At 43.6% G+C, this 26,504-nt stretch overlaps 1 protein-coding gene across 2 annotated transcripts in view; it reads left to right on the top strand.

Moving 5' to 3' along the window:
- The window catches only part of ENOX1 (ecto-NOX disulfide-thiol exchanger 1), a 295,080-nt gene that overhangs the window by 165,088 nt on the left and 103,488 nt on the right, over positions 1 to 26,504 (top strand). For both annotated transcript variants that reach the window (XM_087726951.1, XM_087726952.1), the window contains exons 5-7: positions 12,246 to 12,419; positions 15,393 to 15,599; positions 20,791 to 21,024. In XM_087726951.1, the coding sequence (XP_087583077.1) occupies positions 12,246 to 12,419; positions 15,393 to 15,599; positions 20,791 to 21,024 (615 nt within the window). The remainder of the gene's footprint in view (positions 1 to 12,245; positions 12,420 to 15,392; positions 15,600 to 20,790; positions 21,025 to 26,504) is intronic.

Here is a 26,504-nt window from a genome sequence, read left to right on the forward strand (position 1 = left end):
TTATAATGAGAGTGAGGGAGGATCTTAGGGAAGTCCTGCTTTAGCACTTGGTCATCACAGGTGCCCTCGACATGAGCCCCATGTCACATCCACCCTGACCACTGACTACACCTGTCTCCTGGCCACACCCTATCCCCCCCCCCAGGACTCTGATGTCAAACACAACCCTAATGCAGCCCTCAATAAAATCGAGTTTGATGCCCCTGTTCTGGAAGTAATGCAGGAACCTTTCAGTTTAATTTATTGAGAAAGGAGCCCAGATATGCTTATCTTGCTTTTAAGTTACTGTTTTTAATTTTGGAGAACTATTGTACTATTATATTGGGGACATTTTATGCTTATATCTTTTGCAATTGTCTTTGGAGGGTGCCAAGAGCTTACGGCTTGCAAGTGATTTAGGAATTGAAAGAAGGGGGGGGAAAAGAAAGGGAGGGAGGGAAGGAGGAAAAGAAAGAAGGAAGGAAGAGAGGAAGAGAGGGAGGGAAGAGAGGGAGGGAGGGAAGGGTGGAGGGAGACAGGGAGAGAAGAAGGGAGGGAGGATGGGAGAGAAGGGTGGAGAGAGGCGGGGAAGCAGGGAGAGATGGAGGGAGGGAGGGAAGGGTGGAGGGAGGGAAGAAGAGAAGGAAGGTAATGTGATTACCATTCATGAACTTCCTAGCCAGCTTTCAACAAGCAAAGTCGTGGGGGAGCCATATTCACTTAATGGCCTCATGACTCACTTAATAACGGCAGCAATTCGCTTAACAACGATGGCAAAAAAGATTGCAAAATTGGTCACGAGCCACTGAGTAACTTTCCTATTGATGGAAATTCAGGTCCCAATTGTGATTCGGGCCATAATTCATAACTCATAATTACATGTTCTATGTTGCTTTTTTATGGTTTTATTCTGCTGCTTTGAAGCTGCCTTTTATTTTTATATTGATTATTTATTTCCAACACGTCTCCCTCGCTCCATGGAAACACAACCCCTTGTTGCTCAGCACTGTAATTAAATACACAAATAATTTTATACCAATTTCCTTTTATTTTACTACTGATGAAACGCTGGGATAATTGTGGAAATGCGACTTGGTTTTATCAATGGTGGGAAGTTTTTTTTTTTGAAGCTCGTAGCTCAAAATTACCTTCACGACATAATTGGATGCGATCTTTTATTTTTTGAGAACTGTGTCACGAAAGGAGAGAGCGCTGTTCTTAATTGCTTGTAAAATTAATACATTATTGAAATCGCTAGGAAAGTGAGTCATGTATAAAGCTTCAAGAACCACTAATAATAACCACTAATAATGGCCCTTTGGATTTGGGGATATAATGCCTTGTAACACTAGCCTGCTAAGAAGACAAATACGCTGTCAAAAAATGAAAGAACAGGGGAACATCCTCAAGCTTCGTTTTTTGCAAAAATGAAGGTTTGCAAAATTAAAATACAGTTCTCGCATAAGCAGCTCATCTGAACTTAAGTCTCGCCGACAAAGGACTAAAATGTATTTTCACCTCAAAAATCTCAGCTGCGTTCCTTAAAATATGCAGTTTGGTTAGAAAGGGAAAGATTTTCTGTCTGGGAGGAATGAATAATGAAATTGTTCTCTGTTGGAACGTCAAAACTACTGCATTTTAAGGAGGTGATTACTTTTCTGCCGTACCATTTATTTTAAATTCCATTGAAGATCCCCAAAATGTATTGAGAACAAGTAATTGCTCTCTTTTGGAGATATTTATCAGGTTTTCGTGTTCTGTGAAAAGAAAGGGTGGTTTAAAAAAAAAATGGTGTGTGAAGAATGTATTCTATATACAGTATGTAGTTAAGCCAAGTGTGTTAAGATGGAGAAATATAAACTTTTTGGGGGTCCACCTTTATCTATCATTTAAAGAAGCTTCTTTTGGGTTCAACTTTTCTTCAGAAGGTGGCTCAGTGGCTAAGATGCTGAGCTTGTCAGTCAGAAAGTTTGGCAGTTCGGCGGTTTGAATCCCTAGCGCCGCGTAATGGAGTGAGCTCCTGTTACTTGTCCCAGCTTCTGCCAACCTAGCAGTTCGATAGCACGTAAAAATGCAAGTAGAAAAATAGGAACCACCTTTGGTGGGAAGGGAACAGCGTTTCTGTGCATCTTCGGCATTGAGTCATGCCGGCCACATGACCACGGAGACGTCTTTGGACAGCGCTGGCTCTTCGGCTTTGAAACGGAGATGAGCACCGCCCCCTAGAGTCAGGAATGACTAGCACATGTGCGAGGGGAACCTTTAACTTTACCTTTTAGAGTTGCAATTGAGTTTTCTTACTCAGAGGAAAAGAAAAGCATTCGGAATCACTGACAGAGAAAATCAGAACAAGAGACCACGAGACTCATGATTCAAACGAACAGCAGGCAGCATCAGTATTTTCCCAGGCTGATTTCTGCCTCAAGTTAATATGAGCTTCGCAATAAAGTTGGGCAAAGTATATGAATCCAATAAATGTATCCGTCAGCTGCTCTACGCAACGAATGAGTGGAGACCCACGTCAAGGTTTTTAGGCAAACATCAAGGTCCATGCACATCTGTGAACAAATTCACCTTAAGTACAAATTACACATAATCTCTGCTCGGAATTTGCTACAACTAGAGATATTTCTTTTTCCCTTTCCTTTCTTTTCTTTTCACGGAGGGTCAGACAACAGAGGCAAGGGGCTGGCACAGATGAAGCCAAAATTAAGCACTTTGGAATGAATCATCTCAGACTTCAAATCTGTGCTTAGAAACTATCCCGGCGAAATCAATAGGACAGTGTTTCTCAACCTTGGCAACTTGAAGATGTCTGGACATCAACTCCCAGAATTCCCCAGCCAGCGTTCGCTGGCTGGGGAATTCTGGGAGTTGAAGTCCAGACATCTTCAAGTTGCCAAGGTTGAGAAACACTGCCTTAAACACTTCAAAATGGCACCTATACGGAAGCCGGGAGTGGCGTTTTGCAGCTGTTAATGGATCTAGCCAAAGTCTTCCTTTGTGGCTGAGAGTTAACTAATAATGTACTTTTCACTGATATTCTCTTTTGCTGCTGTATCTTATTCTGGGGTCTCCTATCCTGGTGAAGGAGCTGGCTCCATAGCTGCTTAGCTGCTTGAAGAATAGGAAGGGATGATGGAGATAGGGAGATGAGAGAGAGAAAGAGGGAGGGAGGGAGAAAGGGAGGGAGGGAGGGAGAGAGAGAAATTGGGGTTGAGTTGAGAGGTCCTTGGTGCTCTCTGAGCTTGGGTTTTTTTTTTTTGTTTTTTTTTTGGCAAACTATGGTAGGTAATGTCATCACTGGGCAACAACACAGACTGATGATGTTACCTAGTTGGGTTACGAAATGTCTGCAAGAAAACAAGCAAGCTCAGAGAGCACCATTTCAACCCTGAGCTGCAAATATTCTCCTTTATTGAGATTGAATTTCCTTCCACTTTAGTCTCTATTCTATTCTATTATGTTCTTCTCTGTTCTGCTCTGCTCTATTCTATTCTATTCTATTCTATTCTATTCTATTCTATTCTATTCTATTCTATTCTATTCTATTCTATTCTATTCTATTCTATTCTTCTCTGTTCTGCTCTGCTCTGCTCTATTTTATTCTATTCTATTATGTTCTTCTCTGCTCTGCTCTGCTCTGCTCTGCTCTATTCTATTCTATTCTATTCTATTCTATTCTATTCTATTCTATTCTTCTCTGTTCTGTTCTGCTCTGCTCTGCTCTGCTCTATTCTATTTAGATGCTGAGACTCTAGAACAGTGTTTCTCAACCTTGGCAACTTGAAGATGTCCGGACTTCAACTCTGTTCAACTTCGCTGGCTGGGGAATTCTGGGAGTTGAAGTCCAGACATCTTCAAGTTGCCAAGGTTGAGAAACACTGCAGTAGGATAAAAGAGAAAAAAAAAGCGTGCTCAATATGTTTTGAGCCATTTATTTATTTATTTGGCTCGACTCGCCAGCTGCTTCTTGGTTAGGAAAAAAGAACACGGTGAAAAGAACATTATGGAGAGTGGATGGGTTGCGTGGAGAGAAAGGACACAGATGTAAATCGAATCTTTGCCAAGTCACGAATCCTTTGAAGTTTCTTTGCGCAAGGAAAGGGGGGAGGGTGTCATTTTTGAATGGACGCCGAGGTTTAATGCCCCGCAGTAAATATTAGAAACTTTTTTTTTTTAAAGAAAGATTCATACCCAGTGAAATCTCTTCAGCTATAGAGGGTGGCACAGCACTTAGGGAATGGCTTTGAAAGATCAGAGGAAGCAATAAAGGAGGATAGTGGTAGCTCACAGTTGAAATGAGGGCTCCTTGGTGCTCTCGGAGCTGAGTGGTTTTCTTGCAGATGTTTCATAGCAATAGCAATAGCAGTTAGACTTATATACCGCTTCATAGGGCTTTCAGCCCTCTCTAAGCGGTTTACAGAGTCAGCATTATCGCCCTCACAGTCTGGGTCCTCATTTCACCCACCTCGGAAGGATGGAAGGCTGAGTCGACCTTGAGCCGGTGAGATTTGAACCGCCCAACTGCAGATAACAGTCAGCTGAAGTGGCCTGCAGTACTGCACCCTAACCACTGCGCCACCTCGGCTCTTGACACAAACTAGGTGGCAACTTCAGTTCTAGCAGGAAGTAGGGTGTGCAGATAGGAGGGTGAGGAGGAGGAGGAGGAGGAGGAGGAGGAGGAGGAGGAGGAGGAGGAGAAAAAGGCTAGGGGGTTCTTGATTCTCTCGGAGCTGAGTGGTTTTTTTGCAGATGTTTCATGACACAAACTAGGTGGTAACTTCATCAGTTCTAGCAGGAAGTAGGGTGTGCAGATAGGATGGTGAGGAGGAGGAGGAGGAGGAGGAGGAGGAGGAGGAGGAGGAGGAGAAGGAGAAGGAGAAGGAGAAGGAGAAGGAGAAGGAGAAAAAGGCTATGGGGTTCTTGATTCTCTCTGAGCTGGGTGGTTTTCTTGCAGGCATTTTATGAACCAAACTAGGTGACTTCATCAGTTCTAGGAGGAAGTAGGGTGTGCAGAGAGGAGGAGGGTGAGGAGGAGGAGGAGGGAGGGAGGGAGGAAAAGGAGAAGGAGAAGAAAGCTATGGGGTTCTTGATTCTCTCTGAGCTGGATGGTTTTCTTGCAGACCAGTGGTGGGATTCAATTTTTTTTTACTACTGGTTCTGTGGGCGTGGCTTGGTGGGCGTGGCAGGGGAAGGATACTGCAAACTCCCCGTGTCCTCCCGATCAGCTGGGACTCGGGAGGCAGATAATAGATGGGGGCGGGGCCAGTCCGAGGTGGTATTTGCAAGTTCTCCAAACTACTCAAAATTTCCGCTACCGGTTCTCCAGAACTGGTCAGAACCTGCTGAATACCCCACCTCTGTTGCAGAATGTTTCATGACCCAAACTGCGTAACGTCATCAGTTCTAGGAGGAAGTAGTGCAAAGAGGAAGGTGAGGGTGTGCAAAGGAGAAGGAGGAGGGGGAAAGAGAAGGAGGAAGAAGAGGAAGAGCAGAAAGAAGGAGGAGAAAGAAGAGAAGCAGGAGAAGGAGAAGGCTGTTGGGTCCTTGATTCTCTCTGAGCTTGGTGGTTTTTCATGCAGATGTTTCATGACCCAACTAGGGAACATCATCAGTGCTAGAAGGAAGAATTGCTACCAAAGCAAAGACAGACAGACCTGGCTTGAGCCCAGTCTAAAGAAACTTATTTGACTGCGCTGATGATGTTACCTAGTTGGGTATTAGCAATAGCAATAGCAATAGCAATAGCAGTAGACTTATATACCGCTTCATAGGCCTTTCAGGCCTCTCTAAGCGGTTTACAGAGAGTCAGCATATTGCCCCCAACAATCTGGGTCCTCATTTTACCCACCTCGGAAGGATGGAAGGCTGAGTCAACCCTGAGCCGGTGAGATTTGAACCGCTAACCTGCTGATCTAGCAGTAGCCTGCAGTGCTGCATTTAACCACTGCGCCACCTTGGCTCTTGATATTGAGTATCAAGAGATATTGGGGAGTTGGGTATTGAGATGTCTGCAAGAAAGCAGGAAGCACCAAGGACCCCACAAACTTTACGTTTTCTTACTTTGAATATTTAATTTTATTTCCTTGCCATCACATGGAAAAGGGATCAAATAAAAAAAATTAAGAGCTTGTGCCAACTATTTTGCACAGAGGAAATTACCAATACATCAAAGGCTTATCTACCTTCAGATCATTGAAGTAGGAGCTTTCACACTTGGGCGCAAATGGTAGTAATTTATTTTCCAAAATATATGGCATTATAGGACTCTATCAAGAATTAAAAGGAGAATAATTTGTGGTTTTCTACAGCTAAGTAGTTTCCGTTATGGCTTGCTGACAAGATAAAAGTCTGTTTTTCTTCCTTGTTTTAGCTTAGTTCCAACTCCTCAGCTGCCAAAATGCAAAATCTGTATATTTATCATTATATATTGCTGAGTTGATCTCCAATAACGGTACAAGAAATTTGTGGGAACAGCCCAGCAAACCCCAATTGTCTATATGAATAACTGATGGTATCAAATAACATTCGTCGTCCACAAACTGCTTTAGCGGAATAATTTATTCTGTCTCAAGAAATGAAATAACTTTTTTTCCAACTTCCATTACCACCCCCACCCCACCCCCCGCACAGACATCACAAGAGTTATAATGTTAGCTTCTCGTACTTTAAAAAAAAAATGCTATAATTTCCAGTGTCACAGAGCAGACATCTGTTTCATCTTTGTATACGGTGTAATCTTCGTGCTGGAGACAGAATGAGGGAGTATAATAAAAATTGGCTGTGCTGGTAGGAATTTGATGGAATGAAAAGCAAAGTGGAAAAAAAAAACCCTAAAGTACAGATTCTTAGGCTCAATACTCCAGTTAGAATTCTCTGCCCCAGAATCAGAATAGAGTGGGAAGGGACCTTGGAGGTCTTCTAGTCCAACCCTCTGCTCAAACAGGAGACCTTGCTTTCCTTCTCCTTCTCCTCCTCAGAATCATACACTTGGAAGGGACTTTAGAGGTCTTCTAGTCCAACCCCCTGCTCAAGCAGGAGGCTCTACACCACTTTTGACAAGTGACTATCCACTCTCTTCTTGAAAGCCTCCACTGATGGAGCACCCACAACTTCTGAAGGCAACTTCTGTTCCATTGATTGATTGTTCTCACTGTCAGAAGGAAGGAAAATGGAAGGAAGGAAGGTGTAATGGAGAGAGGGTGGGAAAAAAGGAAGGAAGGAAAGGGAGAGAGGGTATAATGGAAGGAGGGAAAGAAGGAAGGAAGGGAGGAATGAAGGAAAGAAGGAAGAAAGGAAGGAGAGGGAAAGAAGGAAGGAATGAAGGATGGAAGGAGGAAGGAAGGAAGGTGTAATAAGAAATTTAAAAAATCTCCTTAGTTCTAGGCTGCTTTTCTTCTTAATTAGTTTCCATCTATTGTCCCGTCTTCAGGTGCCTCGGAAAATAGGTTGTACAGGATACAGAATAGCAGAGTTGGAAAGGACCTTGTAGGTCTTCTAGTCCAACCCCCTGCCCAAGCAGAAGATCATGTGCCATTTCAGACAGATGGCAGTCCAGTCTCTTCTTGGAAGCCTCCAGGGATGAAGCTTCCACAACCTCTGAAGGCAACTTCTCTTCCATTCAGTTGATTGTTCTCACTGTCAGGAAATTCCTCCTTATTTCCAGGTTGAATCTCTCCTTGGTCAGTTTCCATCCATGATTCCTTGTCTGGCCTTCAGGGGCTTTGGGAAATAGCTTGACCCCCTTCCTCCTTTCTGGGGCAGCCCCTCAAATATTGGAAGATGCTCTCCTGTCTCCCCTGGTCCTTCTCTTCCCTAGACTAGCCATGCCAAGTTCCTGCAACCGTTCTTCATATGTTTTAGCCTCCAGTCCCTTCATCCTCTTGGTTGCTCTTCTCTGCACTCTTTCTAGAGTCTCAACGTCTTTTTTATAGTGTGGGAACCAAAACTGGATGCAGGATTCTAGGTGGGGTCTTACTAGGGCTTGATAAAGCGATACTTTACATGCTTTTTAAAATTATTTTTGATTTTGACTATTTGAAATCTGACTGGTTTTAAATCTGAGAATACTTGAAGGGTGGCTGGGATGTAGATAAAATTAATTAATTTTTTTCCCCGTTATGTGTTCGTTATGTGTCTTTTTCCCCCCTCTTTTTTGTAAGCCACCTGGAGTCCTTTGGGATTGGGCGGCATATAAATTTTATAAATAAAATAATAAATAAATAAATAAATAAATAATAAATAAATAAATAAATAAATAATAAATAAATAAATAAATAAATAAAAAATAAATAAATGATAGATAGATAGATAGATAGATAGATAGATGATAGATAGATAGATAGATAGATAGATAGATAGATAGATAGATAGATAGATAGATAAGATAGGATAGGATAGGATTAGATAGATGATAGATGATAGATAGATAGATAGATAGATAGATAGATAGATAGATAGATAGATAGGATGATAGATAGATAGATAGATAGATAGATAGATAGATAGAGATAGATAGATAGATAGATAGATAGATAGATAGATGATAGGATAGGATAGCATAGGAATAGATAGATAGATAGATAGATAGATAGATAGATAGATAGATAGATAGATAGATAGATAGATAGATAGATAGATAGGAAGGATAGGAATAGATAGATAGATAGATGATAGATAGATAGATAGATAGATAGATAGATAGATAGGAAGGATAGGAATAGATAGATAGATAGATAGATAGATAGATAGATAGATAGATGATAGGATAGGATAGCATAGGAATAGATAGATAGATAGATAGATAGATAGATAGATAGATAGATAGATAGATAGATAGGAAGGATAGGAATAGATAGATAGATAGATAGATAGATAGATAGATGATAGATAGATAGATAGATAGATAGATAGGAAGGATACGAATAGATAGATAGATAGATAGATAGATAGATAGATAGATAGATAGACAGACAGACAGACAGACAGACAGACAGACAGACAGACAGACCTACCCACCTCCCCAGGGAATGCAGGAATATGTTTGAGCAAGTCAGAAGGTTTTACCCAGTATTTTTTTGGTTTTGCCCAAAGCTCCATTTTGGAAAGCATTATGAATCAGGATGACACCTAAATTCCAGTTCAGAAGATTTACTCCTCATTCTCATGCAGGTGGTCCTCGACGTACGTCCGCCATTCAGAAACCAACGTTTCTGTGGTTAAATGAGTTTTGCTCCCCGGTTGCAACCTTTCTTGCCAGCGTTGTTAATTGCGCCGTTGTTCAGTTAGTGAGATGGTTGTTAAGTGAATCTGGCTCCCTCCTTGGTTTTTGCTTGCCAGGAGGTCACAAAAGGTGGATCATGTGACCCCCGGGACACTACCACTGTCATAAGTACAATTCAGTTGCCAAGCATCTGAATTTCTGATCGTGTGACTCTGGGGATCCTGCGACGGTTGTAGGTATGAGGAAACAGCCATCTCGCTTTTTTTTCAGTGCTGTTGTAACTTTGAACAGTCACTAAATGAACTATTGCAAGCAAGGACAGCTTGTATCTTGGTCAATTAACAGCCAGCATGAAATTGGGACTAGATAAGACAGAATTCAGTGGAATTCAAGACTTGTGTGGACACGTAACGATGCTAAGCTAAGTCCCTTCTTGACCCCGCTTGCAGTCTCTGTCGGCTCTTCCCCTACACGTGATGAGCTATTGCTATTTTATCGGTGTTTTTCGACACCGCACATCTCCAGTAGAATAGATGCAGCCCTGTCTATCATGTTCTGTGTCAGAATCTGGCAGCCTAACAACACGCCTTGTGGAGAACAGGGAGGCCAAAGGGGGGAAAAAAAATATCAGAGTGAAATCTGCCATAAGTAGAAAGTGGGAACTTGACATGCGGAGCAGATGGTTCCAGATGACGGCAGTAATGAAGCAATATTATGTCTAACCATCTGGCTGCCGAGGGCCGGCGCCAAGAACCCACGCTTTGTACCGAGTCCTGATGAGATCGCTGACAACAGGGGTGGAGTGAGATGTCTCCTTATGTCCCACCCTCGGTTCCTGAGCAGAACGGAACGGGACGCATAAATAACAACGAGGAACCTGTCTTCAAACCTCGGGAGCTGTTTGGAGAGCAGCTGAAAGGTTTTTAGAAGTTCAGTCAAAGTGGTCCACCCATACCTCCCCCCCTCCCCGCCGAGGTGGGAGATCCTCAGCCAAGCTAGGCTAAGCTAAGAAGGTCCCCGTGGAGGAAGTTTCGAACTTCGTCCAAGTATGTTCTGCCCAATTGGCTTAGACCAAGATTGGCGGAGTTTGTACGAGAGAACATTCAAGGCCTTTTCAACCCCCGGGGTCAAGGAGGAGCTTTCGACAAGTTTAAGCTTCTCATGTCACAGCGTGACAAATAGGAGAGTGGAAACTTTGATCTTGTGTTCGATGCGATAATTGAAGGCGTTGCCACACAAACAAACTCACAAACACACACACAGCTCTTTATTCTATGGGCAAATAGCCGCAGAAGGAGAGTGACAGATTTCTGCAATTGGCCAGGATCAGAGAAAAGATGCTAGCAAGATCTTCCTTCCTTCCTTCCTTCCTTCCTTCCTTCCTTCCTTCCTTCCTTCCTTCCTTCCTTCCTTCCTCTTTCCTTCCTTCCTTCCTTTTTTCTTTCTTTCCTCCTTCCTTCCTTCCTCCCCCAATTTCTCCTTCCTTCCCTCCCTCCCTCTTTTCATTCCTTTCATCCTTCCTTCTTTCCCTCCCTCTCTTATTACACATTTGTTCCTTCCTCCTCCCTCCCTTCATTCCTTCCATCTTTTCCTCCCTCCCATTACACCTTCCTTCTTTCCTCCCACCCTCCCTTCCTCTTTCCTTTCCTCCTTCTTTCCTCCCTTCTTCCATTCTTTCCTCCCTTCTTTCCCTCCCTCCATTATACCCTTCCTCTCTCTCCTTCCTTCTTCCCACCCTCTCTCCATTACACCTTTCCCCCCCTCCCTCCTTTTCACCCTCCCTCCCACTCCTTCCCTCCCTTCCTTCCTTTCTTCCTCCCTCCCTCTCCTTCCTCCCTTCCCTCCCTCTCTTCCTCCTCCCAGATTTTCCAATATACAAATCAGCGTCGCAATTTGCATTCTGTCCTGCAAATGAATTTCATCCCGCAGGATTATTTCGTACCAGCGGTTCCCTAATGCCAGATCTCTGCAGTCACAGAGCGAAGCTGATTGGCAGGAGAATCCGGTGGAAGAATTTCACACAATACCCAGTAAGCTTCGGCGCCTGATGCCAGAGAGTCCGCTTACAAGGTCAGGCAATTAGCTGGCTTGTGCGGAGGATTAGACAAACTCACGGCAAAGGAAAGGCCAATGGACAGTTGCTTGTTAGGATTGCTACGCCCGGCTTCAAGTAACCATCTGTGCCAAGAGCAGCCCTGTTAGAGGACTTTCCCCCCTCTAAAATCTTTGGTTTGACCCAGCTGGATTCTTCTTCATCGGAATCAAATGTTGTAATATAATTCCTTGTGTAGGTGTGGGGCACCCATGGCCCAGTTCATACCAGGGCATGCAGAGCCACGCTGAACCACACAGGAGAAAACAAACTCCTAAAACTCCATAACATCCGGATAGTTCATAACATAACATCCTGAGATGTGCCCTACCAATGACGCCCAGGATTTGACCATATATAGACAGAACTTCCCTGAGCAGATGATTAGAAATTGTACTTTTACAGGCTGTTTTTAAGCACATGCTATTGCTCCTCCTGCCTTTGTCCTATCTCAGTAAAAGGGGCTCTCAGACCCCCAATCTGGGTTGCTCCATCCCGAGAAAGATTGTGTCCTGTCTTTTCTCAACATTGGCCTCATGGGCGAACCAGAACCACCTAGAATGAAGGGAGGAACTTCTTAATAGTGAGGACAATTAACCAGTGAAACCGCTTGCCTCCTGAAATCATGGGCTTTCCATCACTGGAGGTTTTTAAGAAGAGATTGGACAGTCATCTGTCTGAAATGGCACAGGGTCTCCTGCTTTGGCAAGGGGTTGGGCTAGAAGACCTCCAAGGTCCCTTCCCGCTGTATTCTGATTGATTGGTGCAACCTTAGGTCTCAGCCTAGAGCAAGTCCATCCTCCCAGAGTCCCAATGGGAGTGGGCGGCATACAAATTTTATTAAACTATTAAACTTGGAAGTCCAGTGGGATACCGTTCAATGCAAGGTGACAGTCGACGGTGGATAAAATATGTTCTGTAGTTCATGAGATATTTTTGCATTTGCAGATTCGATTTGCGTAAGGGGCTTTGACCCAAACCTCAGCATGATGACAGGAATCACTCCGATTAACCCCTTGCTGTCAGGCATGGGCCTCGTACCTCAGCCTCCCCCAACCGAAGTCCCTGTCATCAAGGAGATTATTCACTGTAAAAGCTGCACTCTCTTCCCTCCAAACCCAAGTAAGTAAACCTGGTTAGCTTAACCAGAGCTGAAACTACTAGATAATTGAGTTATCTATTCATTTGTTGATTAACGTATCCCCTACCCACCTAACAAAGGGGGGGTAAAGCGATCTTGCAATTTTAATATAGCAAGAGAATGCATAGGGGTTGGACTAGAAGACCTCCAAGGTCTCTTCTAGCCCTATTATTCTATGTCAGTGTTTCTCAAGCTTGGCAACTTGAAAATGTCTGGACTTCAACTCCCAGAATTCCCCAGCCAGCATTTCTCAACCTTGGCAACTTGAAGATGTCTGGACTTCAAATCCCAGAATCCCCCAGCCAGCATTCGCTGGCTGGGGAATTCTGGGAGTTGAAGTCCAGACATCTTCAAGTGGCTAAGGTTGAGAAACACTGCTCTATGTTCTGTGTTGATCGTAGGTGGTTGGCAAATCCCAAGGACATCTCCCAGGTCGGCCTTTAGTGCCACTAATGTGAATATTACTACGTTACCAATTTTGGTTGTACACGAGACGCCCTCATGGCAACACGATAGGATGCAATTGATGTTGCTGGTGTCTGGTCATGATCTGTTTAATGTGTGCATATTTTAATCTTGTATTTTGTATCTTAAATTGATGTCCTATAGCATGCCTTATTTTAATTCTGATGCCTCTGGCACCAACCAACCACTCTGGTATCCTTTCCTTCCTTTAGTATTACTTATTGAATAGTGCTGCCTTGTTACCTTTGGAAGACCTTAAATGAATAGAATAGAATAGAATAGAATAGAGCAGAACAGAGAAGAACATAATAGAATAGAATAGAATAGAATAGAGCAGAGCAGAGCAGAGCAGAACAGAGAAGAACATAATAGAATAGAATAGAATAGAATAGAATAGAATAGAATAGAGCAGAGCAGAACAGAGAAGAACATAATAGAATAGAATAGAATAGAGCAGAGCAGAACAGAGAAGAACATAATAGAATAGAATAAAATAGAGCAGAGCAGAACAGAGAAGAATAGAATAGAATAGAATAGAGCAGAGCAGAACAGAGAAGAACATAATAGAATAGAATAGAATAGAATAGAATAGAATAGAATAGAGCGGAGCAGAACAGAGAAGAACATAATAGAATAGAATAAAATAGAGCAGAGCAGAGCAGAACAGAGAAGAATAGAATAGAATAGAATAGAATAGAATAGAATAGAGCAGAGCAGAACAGAGAAGAACATAATAGAATAGAATAGAATAGAGCAGAGCAGAACAGAGAAGAATAGAATAGAATAGAATAGAATAGAATAGAATAGAATAGAGCAGAGCAGAGCAGAGCAGAGCAGAACAGAGAAGAACATAATAGAATAGAATAGAATAGAATAGAATAGAGCAGAGCAGAACAGAGAAGAACATAATAGAATAGAATAGAATAGAGCAGAGCAGAACAGAGAAGAACATAATAGAATAGAATAAAATAGAGCAGAGCAGAACAGAGAAGAATAGAATAGAATAGAATAGAGCAGAGCAGAACAGAGAAGAACATAATAGAATAGAATAGAATAGAATAGAATAGAATAGAATAGAGCGGAGCAGAACAGAGAAGAACATAATAGAATAGAATAAAATAGAGCAGAGCAGAGCAGAACAGAGAAGAATAGAATAGAATAGAATAGAATAGAGCAGAGCAGAACAGAGAAGAATAGAATAGAATAGAATAGAATAGAATAGAGCAGAGCAGAACAGAGAAGAATAGAATAGAATAGAATAGAATAGAATAGAGCAGAGCAGAGCAGAGCAGAGCAGAACAGAGAAGAACATAATAGAATAGAATAGAATAGAGCAGAGCAGAGCAGAGAAGAACATAATAGAATAGAATAGAATAGAGCAGAGCAGAACAGAGAAGAACATAATAGAATAGAATAGAGCAGAACATAGAATATAATAGAATAGAATAGAATAGAGCAGAGCAGAGCAGAGCAGAGCAGAACAGAGAAGAACATAATAGAATAGAATAGAATAGAATAGAATAGAATAGAGCAGAGCAGAACAGAACAGAGAAGAATAGAATAGAATAGAGCAGAGCAGAACAGAGAAGAACATAATAGAATAGAATAGAGCAGAACATAGAATATAATAGAATAGAATAGAATAGACCAGAGCACAGTAGCATAGAGTAGAGACGAGACAAGAGAAGAGAAGAGAAAGGAGGGGAAGAGAATGAGAATGAGTAGGAATAGAATAGAAGTAGAGTAGAGAAGAGAAGAGTACAGTACAGTAGAAAGAAGAGAAGAGGGAGAGGAGAGAAGAGAAGGGAAGGGAAGGGAAAGGAAGAGAAGAGAATTCTTTCTTGGCCAAGCGTGATTGGACACACAAGGAATTTATCTCCAATGCACACGCTCTCAGTATACATATAAACAACAAAGGGATAGGTCATATAGATCATAAATCATAGTCACAATCCTTAATCATAAGATACAAACAGCAAGTGATAAATCTTAAGATGCCAATAGTAGAAGACAGTAGGAAAGATGAGAAAAGAATGAGAAATGAAAAGACGAGAAGGATAATTGCAATACATTCCTACTACAAGGATAAATATCTTTACACCTAAGAGATGATATAGGTGGGAAATTGTGAGTCGGCATTTGGCGATGGGTTAAATTACTCCAGCATAAATGGCCTTAAGTTAAGGAAGAGTTCCAGAATAGCATCAGGACAGAACTCCTTTCCATTCTGGCAGATGTTGGCGATCAGTAACATCTGCGTAGAGCAGTGTTTCTCAACCTTGTCAACTTGAAGATGTCTGGACTTCAACTCCCAGAATTCCCCAGCCAGCATTCGCTGGCTGGGGAATTCTGGGAGTTGAAGTCCAGACATCTTCAAGTTGACAAGGTTGAGAAACACTGGCGTAGAGGATAGATGAGAGATAGCTGAGAGACCTTTGGGTTCTGGATTCGCCAATCATCCATCTGTGATCTTGCTGTTTTTGTCCTAGATCTTCCGCCCCCTTCAACCAGGGAAAGGCCGCCTGGATGCAAAACCGTCTTCGTCGGAGGATTGCCCGAAAACGCGACAGAGGAAATCATCCAGGAAGTCTTCGAACAGTGCGGGGACATCACCGCCATTCGAAAAAGCAAGAAGAACTTTTGTCACATCCGTTTTTCAGAGGAGTTCATGGTTGACAAAGCCATCTACCTTTCTGGTGTTTATCCCCTTCTTCTTCCATTAAGTCCCCCTTCCTTAGTCATTTGTATGGTGTGTGATATTCTCTTTTCTATCACCTATATATCAGTGGTGGGTTTCAAAAATTTTTCAAACCTACTCTGTGGGTGTGGCCTCCTTTGTGGGAGTGGCTGGCTGGCCATGTGACCTGGTGGGAGTGGCTTGCCAGCCATGTTTCTCTCTCTCTCTCTCTCTCTCTCCTCTCTCTCTCTTTCCTTCCTTTTATCTCTCTGTCCCTTTTTCCTTTTTTTCTTTCATCTCTCTCTCTCACTTTTTCTTTCTTTTTTCTTTCTTTCTTCCTTTCTTTTTTCTCTCTCTCTCCCTCCCTCCTTCTCTCTCTCCCTCTCTCTTTCTCTTTCTCTTTCTCTCTCTCTCTCTCTCTCTCTCTCTCTCTCTCTCTCTCTCTCTCTCTCTCTCTCTGTGTGTCAGTGGTAAGTTTCAAAAAAATTTGGAACCTCTTCTGTAGATGTGGTCTGCTTTCTGGTGGAACCTCTTCTAACCAGTTTGGTAGATTTGACGAACCGGTTCTACTGAACTGGTGCAAACTGGTAGGAACCCACCTCTGCTATATATCTTCTACCTACAGGTGAAACTCGGAAAATTAGAATATTGTGCAAAAGTTCATTTCTTTCAGTAATGCATCTTAAACGGTGAAACTAATATATGAGATGGACTCATTACACGCAAAGCAAGATAGTTCAAGCCGTGGTTTGTCATAATTGTGATGATTATGGCTTACAGCTCATGGAAACTCCAAATCCACCATCTCAGAAAATTAGAATATTGTGGAAAGGTGCCATATTCTAGGCCAGTGTTTCTCAACCTTGGTGACTTTAAGTCTTGTGGACTTCAACTCCCAGAATCCCCCAGCCAGCGCAAGTCACCAAGGTTGAGAAACACTGTTCTAGGCTCAAAGTGTCCCACTCTAAGCAGCTAATTAAGCCTGCGAAGGGTTCCTGAACCTTTAAATGGTCTCTCAGTCCGGTTCAGTAGGAATCACAATCATGGGAAAGGCTGCTGACTTGACAGTTGTGCAGAAAACCATCATTGACACCCTCCATAAGGAGGGGAAGCCTCAAAAGGTCATTGCAAAAGAAGTTGGAGGTTCCCAAAGTGCTGCATTCAAAGCACATTAATAGAAAGTTCTGTGGGAGGGGAAAAGTGTGGAAGAAAAAGGTGCACAAGCAGCAGGGATGACCGCAGCCTGGAGAGGATTGTCAGGAAAAGGCCATGCAAAAGTGTTGGGGACTTTCACAAGGAACGGACTGAGGCTGGAGCCGAGGTGGCGCAGTGGTTAAATGCAGCACTGCAGGCTACTTCAGCTGACCGCAGTTCTGCAGTTCGGCGGTTCAAATCTCACCAGGCTCAGGGTTGACTCTGCCTTCCATCCTTCCGAGGTGGGTAAAATGAGGACCCGGATTGTCGTTGGGGGCGATATGCTGACTCTGTAAACCGCTTAGAGAGGGCTGAAAGCCCTATGAAGCGGTATATAAGTCTAACTGCTATTGCTATTGCTATAGATGTTAGATAAACAGAAAGAAATAGATATAAGATGAGATAGATAGATAGATAGACAGACAGACAGAAAGAAAGAAAGAAAGAAAGAAAGAAAGAAAGAAAGAAAGACAGACAGATGTTCTTTCTGCAGTTCGGCTGTTCAAATCTCACCGGCTCAGGGTTGACTCAGCCTTCCATCCTTCCGAGGTGGGTAAAATGAGGACCCAGATTGTTGGGGGCAATATGCTGACTCTGTAAACCGCTTAGAGAGGGCTGAAAGCCCTATGAAGCAGTATATAAGTCTAACTGCTATTGCTATTGCTAGTGCTTCAAGAGCCACCACACACAGACGGATCCTGGACATGGGCTTCAGGCTCTGGCATCCTCTCAAGCTGGATTTTGATGACATTTTACAAGGCAGAATCGAAGGGCCCGTCTATCTTCTTAGGATAGCAGACGGGCTGCTGTCAGCCGTGAAGCCGGCTTGTTTTAATTGCGCTGAATTATTGTGTTTCCGCCATGATCTTTATTACATTTTCAAACGTAAAGTGCTCTGAAATGGCAAAGAGAGAGAGAGGGTAATTTCCCAGGCTTATAATAGGCAAGAGACATTAAAGAGAGAGAGAGAGAGAGAAGATATAATTTACTACACTTGCAGTTGTGGCGACACTCAAGAGCTGCAGTTTGTGCTTACACAAAAGGACAAGACACCTGGCAGGAGAGGTGAAACCCCTCCTAGGAAGGCCATTCTAGGGCTAATCCTGTACACAGTCAGTCCTCGGCTTATGACCGGAATTGAGCCCCAATTTTTCTGTTGCTCCGTGAGATAGTTGTTAAGCGAGCTTTGCCCTATTTTACGACCTTTCCTGCCACCGTTGATAAGTGAATCACGGCAGTTGTTAAATTGGTTGTTCAGCGAATCTGGCTTCCCCGTGGACTTTGGTTTGTCGGACGGTCGTAAAATGGGATCGCGTGACTCCCCCGGGAGGCTGTAGCCGTCATAAATAGGATCCAGGGTCACAAGGAATTTCCCTCCGGTGCATACAAGCAACAAGCAATAAATCACATGATTCCCGGATGCTGCAACCCTCTCTTGCCAGTTGCAAAGTCCATGCCAAGTTCCAAACATCTAAATTTTGATCACATGAGATCTTTGGGAGAACCATGAGGTGGGAATCTCCCTAGGCTACAGAATCTCCTCTTTGGCTACAGGGAGAAGCTGATGCACTGCTTACACGTTATTCTTATTAGCTCAGGTCAGAATCCAGTTTTCCTGTTCTGAAATCAGGCAAAGCTAAGTATCTTTACAAGTGCTTTAAGATCCACCAGTTTGTGCTGACATATAGGGATCAAGGATATGTCAACCAATGGCCTTGCTAGAAAATAAGATCTTTTTCTTCCGTTTCATCTTATTGGATTTTATCTCTGTCTCTCCCTCTATTTCTCTCTCCATCTCTGTCTCTCCCTGATATATAGATATCTAGGTATGCAGCTATAATCCCTTTATCATATCTCTCTCTCTTTCTCTCTGTCTGCGTCTCTCTGTCTCTGTCTGTCTATCTATCTATCTATCTATCTATCTATCTATCTATCTATCTATCTATCTATCTATCTATCTATCTATCTATCTATTATCTATCTATCTATCTATCTATTATCTATCTATCTATCTATCTATCTATCTATCTATCTATCTATCTATCTAGTCTCTGTGTCTCTCTCTCTGTGTCTGTCTGTCTTTGTCTGTCTGTCTGTCTGTCTGTCTGTCTATCTATCTATCTATCTATCTATCTATCTATCTATCTATCTATCTTATCTATCTTTCTATTTAGTCTCTGTGTCTCTCTCTCTGTGTCTGTCTGTCTTTGTCTGTCTGTCTGTCTGTCTGTCTATCTATCTATCTATCTATCTATCTATCTATCTTATCTATCTTTCTATTTAGTCTCTGTGTCTCTCTCTCTGTGTCTCTCTGCCTCCGTCTGTCTGTCTGTCTGTCCGTCTCCCTATCTATCTATCTATCTATCTATCTATCTATCTATCTATCTATCTATCTTATCTATCTATCTATCTAGTCTCTGTGTCTCTCTCTCTGTGTCTGTCTGTCTTTGTCTGTCTGTCTGTCTGTCTGTCTGTCTGTCTATCTATCTATCTATCTATCTATCTATCTATCTATCTATCTATCTATCTATCTTATCTATCTTTCTATTTAGTCTCTGTGTCTCTCTCTCTCTGTCTCTCTGCCTCCGTCTGTCTGTCTGTCTGTCCGTCTCCCTATCTATCTATCTATCTATCTATCTATCTATCTATCTATCTAGTCTCTGTCTCTTTCTCTCTCTGTATATATATAGTCTCTGTCTGTCTCTCTGTCTGTCTGTCTGTCCGTCTCCCTATCTATCTATCTATCTATCTATCTATCTATCTATCTATCTATCTATCTATCTATCTATCTATCTATCTATCTATCTATCTATCTAGTCTCTGTCTCTTTCTCTCTCTGTATATATATAGTCTCTGTCTGTCTCTCTGTCTATCTATCTATCTCTATCTATCTATCTATCTATCTATCTATCCACACACACACACACAAACACACACACAAACACAGTCTCTGTATCTCTCTTTGTGTCTTTCTCTGTCTCTCTGATATATAGATATCTAGCTATGCAGCTATAATCGCTTTATCATCTCTTTCTCTCTCTCTGTCTGTCTGTCTCTCTCCTTGTCTCTCTCTGTCTCTCTCTGATATATAGATAACTAGCTATGTAGCTATAATCCCTTTATCATCTCTCTCTGTCTGTCTGCCTCTCTCACTTTCTCTTTCTTCTCTCTCTCTCTCTGTCTCTCTCTCCCCCCCTCCCTCCATTTGACACTAGTCTGTTAAAGGAAATGAATGAAAGAAGAATGAATAAATCTGGATGAACTATATATAGGGCATGGCTGATTATGGAAATCTATTTTTTGCACGCATCAAGATGCAAAATCTGGTCCTGTTTTCATCCTAGAGCGACAGCTGAGAGATATCATATTTACACTTTTCCAAATGTCCAGATTTCATATTTCCGTACTTAAGAATGGAATTGCCTTAGTGTTTTCTTAGCAGGTCGTCAAACTTTGAGAAGTTCAATCTAAGACACTCAAGCTGGTTCTTCGTAGAGGTCAGCTGAAAGGACAGACAAATGGCCCTTGACCCACGACCATAATGAAGCCCTAAATTTCCATTGCTAAGTGAGACAATTGTGGGAGGCACCATGGGCTGGCCAGATCTAGCACTCTGCAAGGTGGATGTGGGCCACAGGCGTTGTGTTTGACGCCCCCGATGTACATCATCTATTCACCAACTTGATAACTTATAGAATTAGAAAAAAATCCCCACAACAACCCCTGATTAGAGCCAAGGTGGCGCAGTGGTTAAATGCAGCACTGCAGGCTACTGCTAGATCAGCAGTTCAGCGGTTCAAATCTCACCGGCTCAGGGTTGACTCAGCCTTCCATCCTTCCGAGGTGGGTAAAATGAGGACCCAGATTGTTGGGGGCAATATGCTGACTCTGTAAACCGCTTAGAGAGGGCTGAAAGCCCTATGAAGCGTTATATAAGTCTACTGCTATTGCTATTGCTATTGATTAGAACAACACCTTCACAGAAGCTGTTGTGATTCTTGTTTTCTTGCTTTCAGGGTACCGTATGAGGCTGGGCTCCAGCACCGATAAGAAGGACTCCGGCCGCCTCCATGTTGATTTCGCTCAGGCCCGAGATGACTTTTACGAGTGGGAGTGTAAGCAGAGGATGTTGGCGAGGGAAGAACGACACCGTCGCAAAATGGAAGAAGACCGGATACGTCCCCCTTCGCCTCCCGTCATAATGCATTATTCGGAACACGAGGCCTCTCTGCTGGCGGAAAAACTGAAAGGTAATGGCGACGCTTTTTCCATTCTGTCGGTTGTCAAAACATCGATGTCGCTGCAGGCTTGTTACTGTGCCGTGATATGAAAACATGTTCTCGTCCTATTTAGTGACATGGGTCCCTTTCCTTGTGTCGAATGACAGTAGCTGCTGTTTGGGTACAATCTGGAAAAGGCGTATTGCCTCTTTCTGTACTTTTGACGGTATGTTTTGAAATACCCCAGTTATTTCCTTCTCCTTAAACGTTATTGAAGGGTTTTTTTTTACACGTTAGGGAAGTGTGAAATCCAATTTGCCACTTCGTGTGCGAGGCTCAGCGGAGAGGAGGCAACCCGTCAAAACTTTCTGCCTCTCGTCATGACACGTCCTCTCGCAGATTGGTAACAGTTGAAGCCTGTGACGGAAGTGTCGCCACAGACCACAAATATTGTGCGTTAGGCCAGCGAGAGGAGGGCGTTTCTGTTTTCAGCAAACTGAGAAGTTTGGTGGGATTTCATTTTCGGCGCCCCACGTGCTTTGATTCTGTCTGTCGCACCGTACGCGGTGCTTCCATTCAGGTCCCATGTTGCGGCTTTTACATCGGACGTTAAATAGAAATAGAATTGTAGGGATGGAAGGGGCCTTGGAGGTCTTCTAGTCTAGCCCTCTGTTCTGGCTTCCCAAGAGCATGAAGCCGACTCCTCATCACGATAAAACCCCTTTTATTTAGGGGAAAGGGGATTCCTCTCCAGCAAAGTCCTGGCCAACAATCTTTCAAGAGATTTCACAACTACAGACCTTGATCAGGCTTGGAGACCTGCCAGGCCGATATATTCCAAACTCCAAGCTGTAGCAGCAATTACTTGGCAAGGAGTCAGGAACAGATCTTCACCCGAATGAATGGAACTAACTGTCACCTGCAAACTCCACTCCCCTTTCGCTCCTCTTTTATTCCCCCTGGGAGGGGCCATTCACCTGTGGCTTTACTCCCGAGTCGACCTCTGTTCCTTAGCTGGTCCCTTCTCCTGGCAGCTCTGTGCATTCGCACATTGGGAACAGGCTCCAGCTGTTCTTCTGCCTCACTGATGTCTGACTCCGAAGGCAGCTGATAACTGGCATACGGCCCTGCCCCCCTCTCTGCCTCCGACACAGAGCCCTCATCAGAGCCTTCCCCAGACTCCAGGACTGGCCCAGGTTCCTCCCCAACCTCCCCACTGTCCGAATCTGCCGCCAGCTCCACTGGCCACTGGCGGGACACAACACCTGCTGCCTAAGGCAGGAGACCTTATACAGGTAGCCCTCGACGTTTGACTACAATTGTACACAAGCTTTCTGTTTTTAAACTAGACAGTTAAATGAGCTTTGTCCTGTTTTATGACCTTTCTCACCACCGTTGTTAAGCGAATCACTGCAGCAGTTAAGTTAGTAACACGGTTGCTGAGCGAACCCGGCTTCCCCATTGACTTTGCTTGTCAGAAGGCCCCAAAAAAGGATCACGTGATCCCGGTTTCCTGCAACCTATGAGTCAGTTGCCAAGTGTCCATATTCTGGTCACATGACCATGAAGATTCTGCCATGGTCGTACGTGTGAAAAGTGGTCATAAGTCACTTTTTTCAGTGATGTTGGAAGGTCAAACGGTCACTAAAAGAATGATTATAAGTCAAGGATTACAAGTACCAAGTGGTTGTCCAATCTCTTCTTGGAAGCCTCCAGTGATGGAGCCCCCACAACTTCTGGTGGCAAGTTGTTCCACTGGTGAATTCTTCCCACTCTGGAAATTCCTTCTTAGCGCCATCTCCCTCCCTCCAGAATTTTAATGGTGTTTAATTTTTAAATCATTTTAATTTAATCTCCACCCAGAATTTTAATGGCTTAATGTAACATTTTACCGAAATACTCAAAGACTCTTTTCTCAGCACGCCTTTAACAACGTTGAAAACTTTTTTTTCATTAAGTGGGTGTGATCCTTTTCCCCTCTCAAGAATCCCATGCCGTTTGGTGTTTTAACATTTATCATTCTTATACATTTATTATTTCATTTAATAGGTTATAATATACAGTTTGGGTTGCTTTGTTTACCATCCCTTCCTCCTGTTGTAACACCACCTTATTTTCCCTTTCTTTTCTCCCCCCCTCCCTTCTCCCTTCCTTCCTCCTCTCCTTTCCCTTCCTTCTTCCTGTACCTTTCTCCTACTCCTGCTCTTCCTCTTCCCCTTCCTACCCTCTCTCCTCCTCTTTCTCTTCTTTCCATCCTCCTCTCCTTACCTCTTTCTTTCCACCCTCTCTCCCTTCTCTACTTTCTTCCTTCCTCCTCCTTCCCCTTCCTTCTTCCCTTACCTCTCCTTTGCTCCTGCTCTTCCTCTTTCCCTTCCTACCCTCTCTCCTTCCTTTTCTCCCCCTTCCATCCTCCTTTCCTTTCCCTTTCCTTTCTCCCTCCCTCCCTTCTCTACTTTCCTCCTTCCTCCTCTCTTTTCTCTTCCTTCTTCCTGTACCTTTCTCCTACTCCTGCTCTTCCTCTTCCCCTTCCTACCCTCTCTCCTCCTCTTTTCTCCTTTCCATCCTCCTCTCCTTACCTCTTTCTTTCCACCCTCTCTCCCTTCTCTACTTTCTTCCTTCCTCCTCTCCTTCCCCTTCCTTCTTCCTGTACCTTTCTCCTACTCCTGCTTTTCCTCATCCCCTTCCTACCCTCTCTCCTCCTCTTTCTCTCCTTTCCATCCTCCTCTCCTTACCTCTTTCTTTCCACCCTCTCTCCCTTCTCTTCTTTCTTCCTTCCTCCTCTCCTTCCCCTTCCTCCTTCCCTTCCTTTCTCCTACTCCTACTCTTCCTCTTCCCCTTCCTACCCTCTCTCCTCCTCTTTCTCTCCTTTCCATCCTCCTCTCCTTACCTCTTTCTTTCCACCCTCTCTCCCTTCTCTACTTTCTTCCTTCCTCCTCTCCTTCCCCTTCCTTCTTCCCTTACCTCTCCTTTGCTCGTGCTCTTCCTCTTTTCCCTTCCTACCCTCTCTCCTTTCTTTTCTCTCCCTTCCATCCTCCTTTCCTTTCCTTTCTCCCTCCCTCCCTTCTTTTTTTTCTTTTTCTTTTTTCATTATTGTGTGTATGTGTTGTCTATGTAATAAAAATAAAATTAAGAAAAAAAAGAATCCCATGCCAATGTGTTCTGACCCCACCCCCCCTTCTCCGTTCAGGAACGAAAGCCAACACAGACGTACGAAAGAATGTTTTAATCAGTCCAGGCTCTTGTTGGCTGCGAGCCCAAAATAAACAAAGATAAACGCTCTGGCGAAAGTCCTATACCTCACACAGCACTGCAAACAGGCTTCTTTCATCAAGCCCACTTATCCAAGTTGGTTTCTCTCGATTTGTGAACGCGAATGAGAATGAGAACATTGACTCCTGCAACCAGGGCGTGGCACAAACAGTCCCCTTTATACTCAGGAGATGATCTTAATCAGCAACAGCTGCTCGTAATCATCTCCTGTAAGTACTCAATTGTTCCTTCCATCGAGTAAGAGCCGAGGTGGCGCAGTGGTTAAATGCAGCACTGCAGGCTACTTCAGCTGACTGCAGTTCAGCAGTTCGGCGGTTCAAATCTCACCGGCTCAGGGTTGACTCAGCCTTCCATCCTTCCGAGGTGGGTAAAATGAGGACCCGGATTGTTGTTGGGGGCAATATGCTGACTCTGTAAACCGCTTAGAGAGGGCTGAAAGCCCTATGAAGCGGTAGATAAGTCTAACTATTGCTATTGAGTAACCCTTCGACGGGGTGCATCCTGAAACAACTCACGAGTGTTTCCCTGAACACTCCCTCTGATCCAAGGCTCCGCCGCCACCTAGTGGCCAACCAGTCTCTCCTCGCCCTGCTCGGAGTCGGCACCCTATCCAGGGTCCTCCACCTCCTCCAAGGCCGACTCATAAGCCCCCTCACTGTCGGAGTCTGGCGGCAGCTCCAACGGCTCCAGCCGGGCCACAACACCAATGCAACCGTCCCTTTTCATTTACATTCCTGGCAACTTGATTTTAAAAAATACATCAAGGTTTCTTCTGGTCATCGAGGGGAGTCTCAGAACATCCAGGTTTTTTTTCCCCTTTCTCCAACGCCGGCTTGAAATTATGCTTTTCAGACCCTTCTGAAGCAAATGATTTTCCTACTGATTGCATGTCATATTCCCCACCTGCTAATCTTTGAAAGCAATTGGTTCTCCTTCCCTGTTGAGCGACAGAGGGAGGACGCAGGTTCAGAGTCTTCGTTTGAGATGTTTGTCTGTGTGTGTGAGACTTTCCAGCTTCCTTTTTATGTTTCTGGAGGGTTTTCAGTCATCTAGGTCATTGTTGTCCCAAAGGTGCTTTTTCCAAAAGGCAGCTGGACTTTCTTGGTTCCCCCCCCCCCTTGAAGACATTTCACTCCTCATCCCAGAAGCTTCTTCAGTTCTGCCTGAAGGGTGGAGAATGGAAGAGCTCTCTGTCAGAGTGTTTACACAGTGTGACTGCTATTTTGAGACAGCCCAGCAGCAAAATACAGGACTCAGAGGTTTTATATTTCAACAGTGGTTTATATACAAGACTTCTATATAAATACATATACGTGTTAGGCAAATAGTAGTCAATCAATCTTCAACTTTACATGGAGAACTACAATGTAGATAGAAAAGGAGGAGAGAGATACATGACAAGAGAGAGAGATGCCTTCCCATGGCCTCTTTTATATAGACGGCTTCTTAAAGTGGCAATACCCCGGCTTCTTAAAGCAGCAATACCTCTGCTTGACTCATCCTCATTTAGCAATAGCAATAGCAATAGCAGTTCGACTTATATACCGCTTCATAGGGCTTTCAGCCCTCTCTAAGCGGTTTACAGAGTCAGCATATCGCCCCCCATAGTCTGGGTCCTCATTTCACCCACCTCGGAAGGATGGAAGGCTGAGTCAACCTTGAGCCGGTGAGATTAGAACCGCTGAACTGCAGATAACAGTCAGCTGAAGTGGCCTTGCAGTACTGCACCCTAACCACTGCGCCACCTCGGCTCTTATTTCCTCATCTTGGCTGGTCAGCTTTAAACCATCATTACCCTGACGCTCTCAAAGGGAGTCCTAATGACCAGATGGCTGCGAGGAATATTCATCCCTTTGAGGCCACTTGGACGGATGAACAGATAAACCTCCCAGTGGCTTCAGTGACTCTCAGAAAGAATACTAATGACCAGATGACTGCACGGAACAGAAATCCTTGTAGATATAGATGTAGATTTCCTTTCCATTCAGAACCTGTCATTTTTGGGTATACTATAATATTCCCCCAAAGAAAGAACAGATTGAATATTTAAATACATGGATCAGGGCCAACGTAGACTGGATTAAATATGGAGGTGGCTTATGTGACAGTTGAGGAACGTGAGTCTTAAGGAGAACTCCAATTTTAAATCCAGGCCTTTAATTGCTGTGGATGTTCGTCTCTTTTGAGCAAGGATCCCATCAGCTGCTGTGGCCTGCAGACGATTAAATTCTCTGGCCTTT

The sequence above is a fragment of the Thamnophis sirtalis genome, unplaced genomic scaffold (assembly GCF_051295495.1).
Source record: "Thamnophis sirtalis isolate CommonGarterSnake01/CBP01778 unplaced genomic scaffold, rThaSir2_p1.2 scaffold_12, whole genome shotgun sequence".
NCBI lineage: Eukaryota > Metazoa > Chordata > Lepidosauria > Squamata > Natricidae > Thamnophis > Thamnophis sirtalis.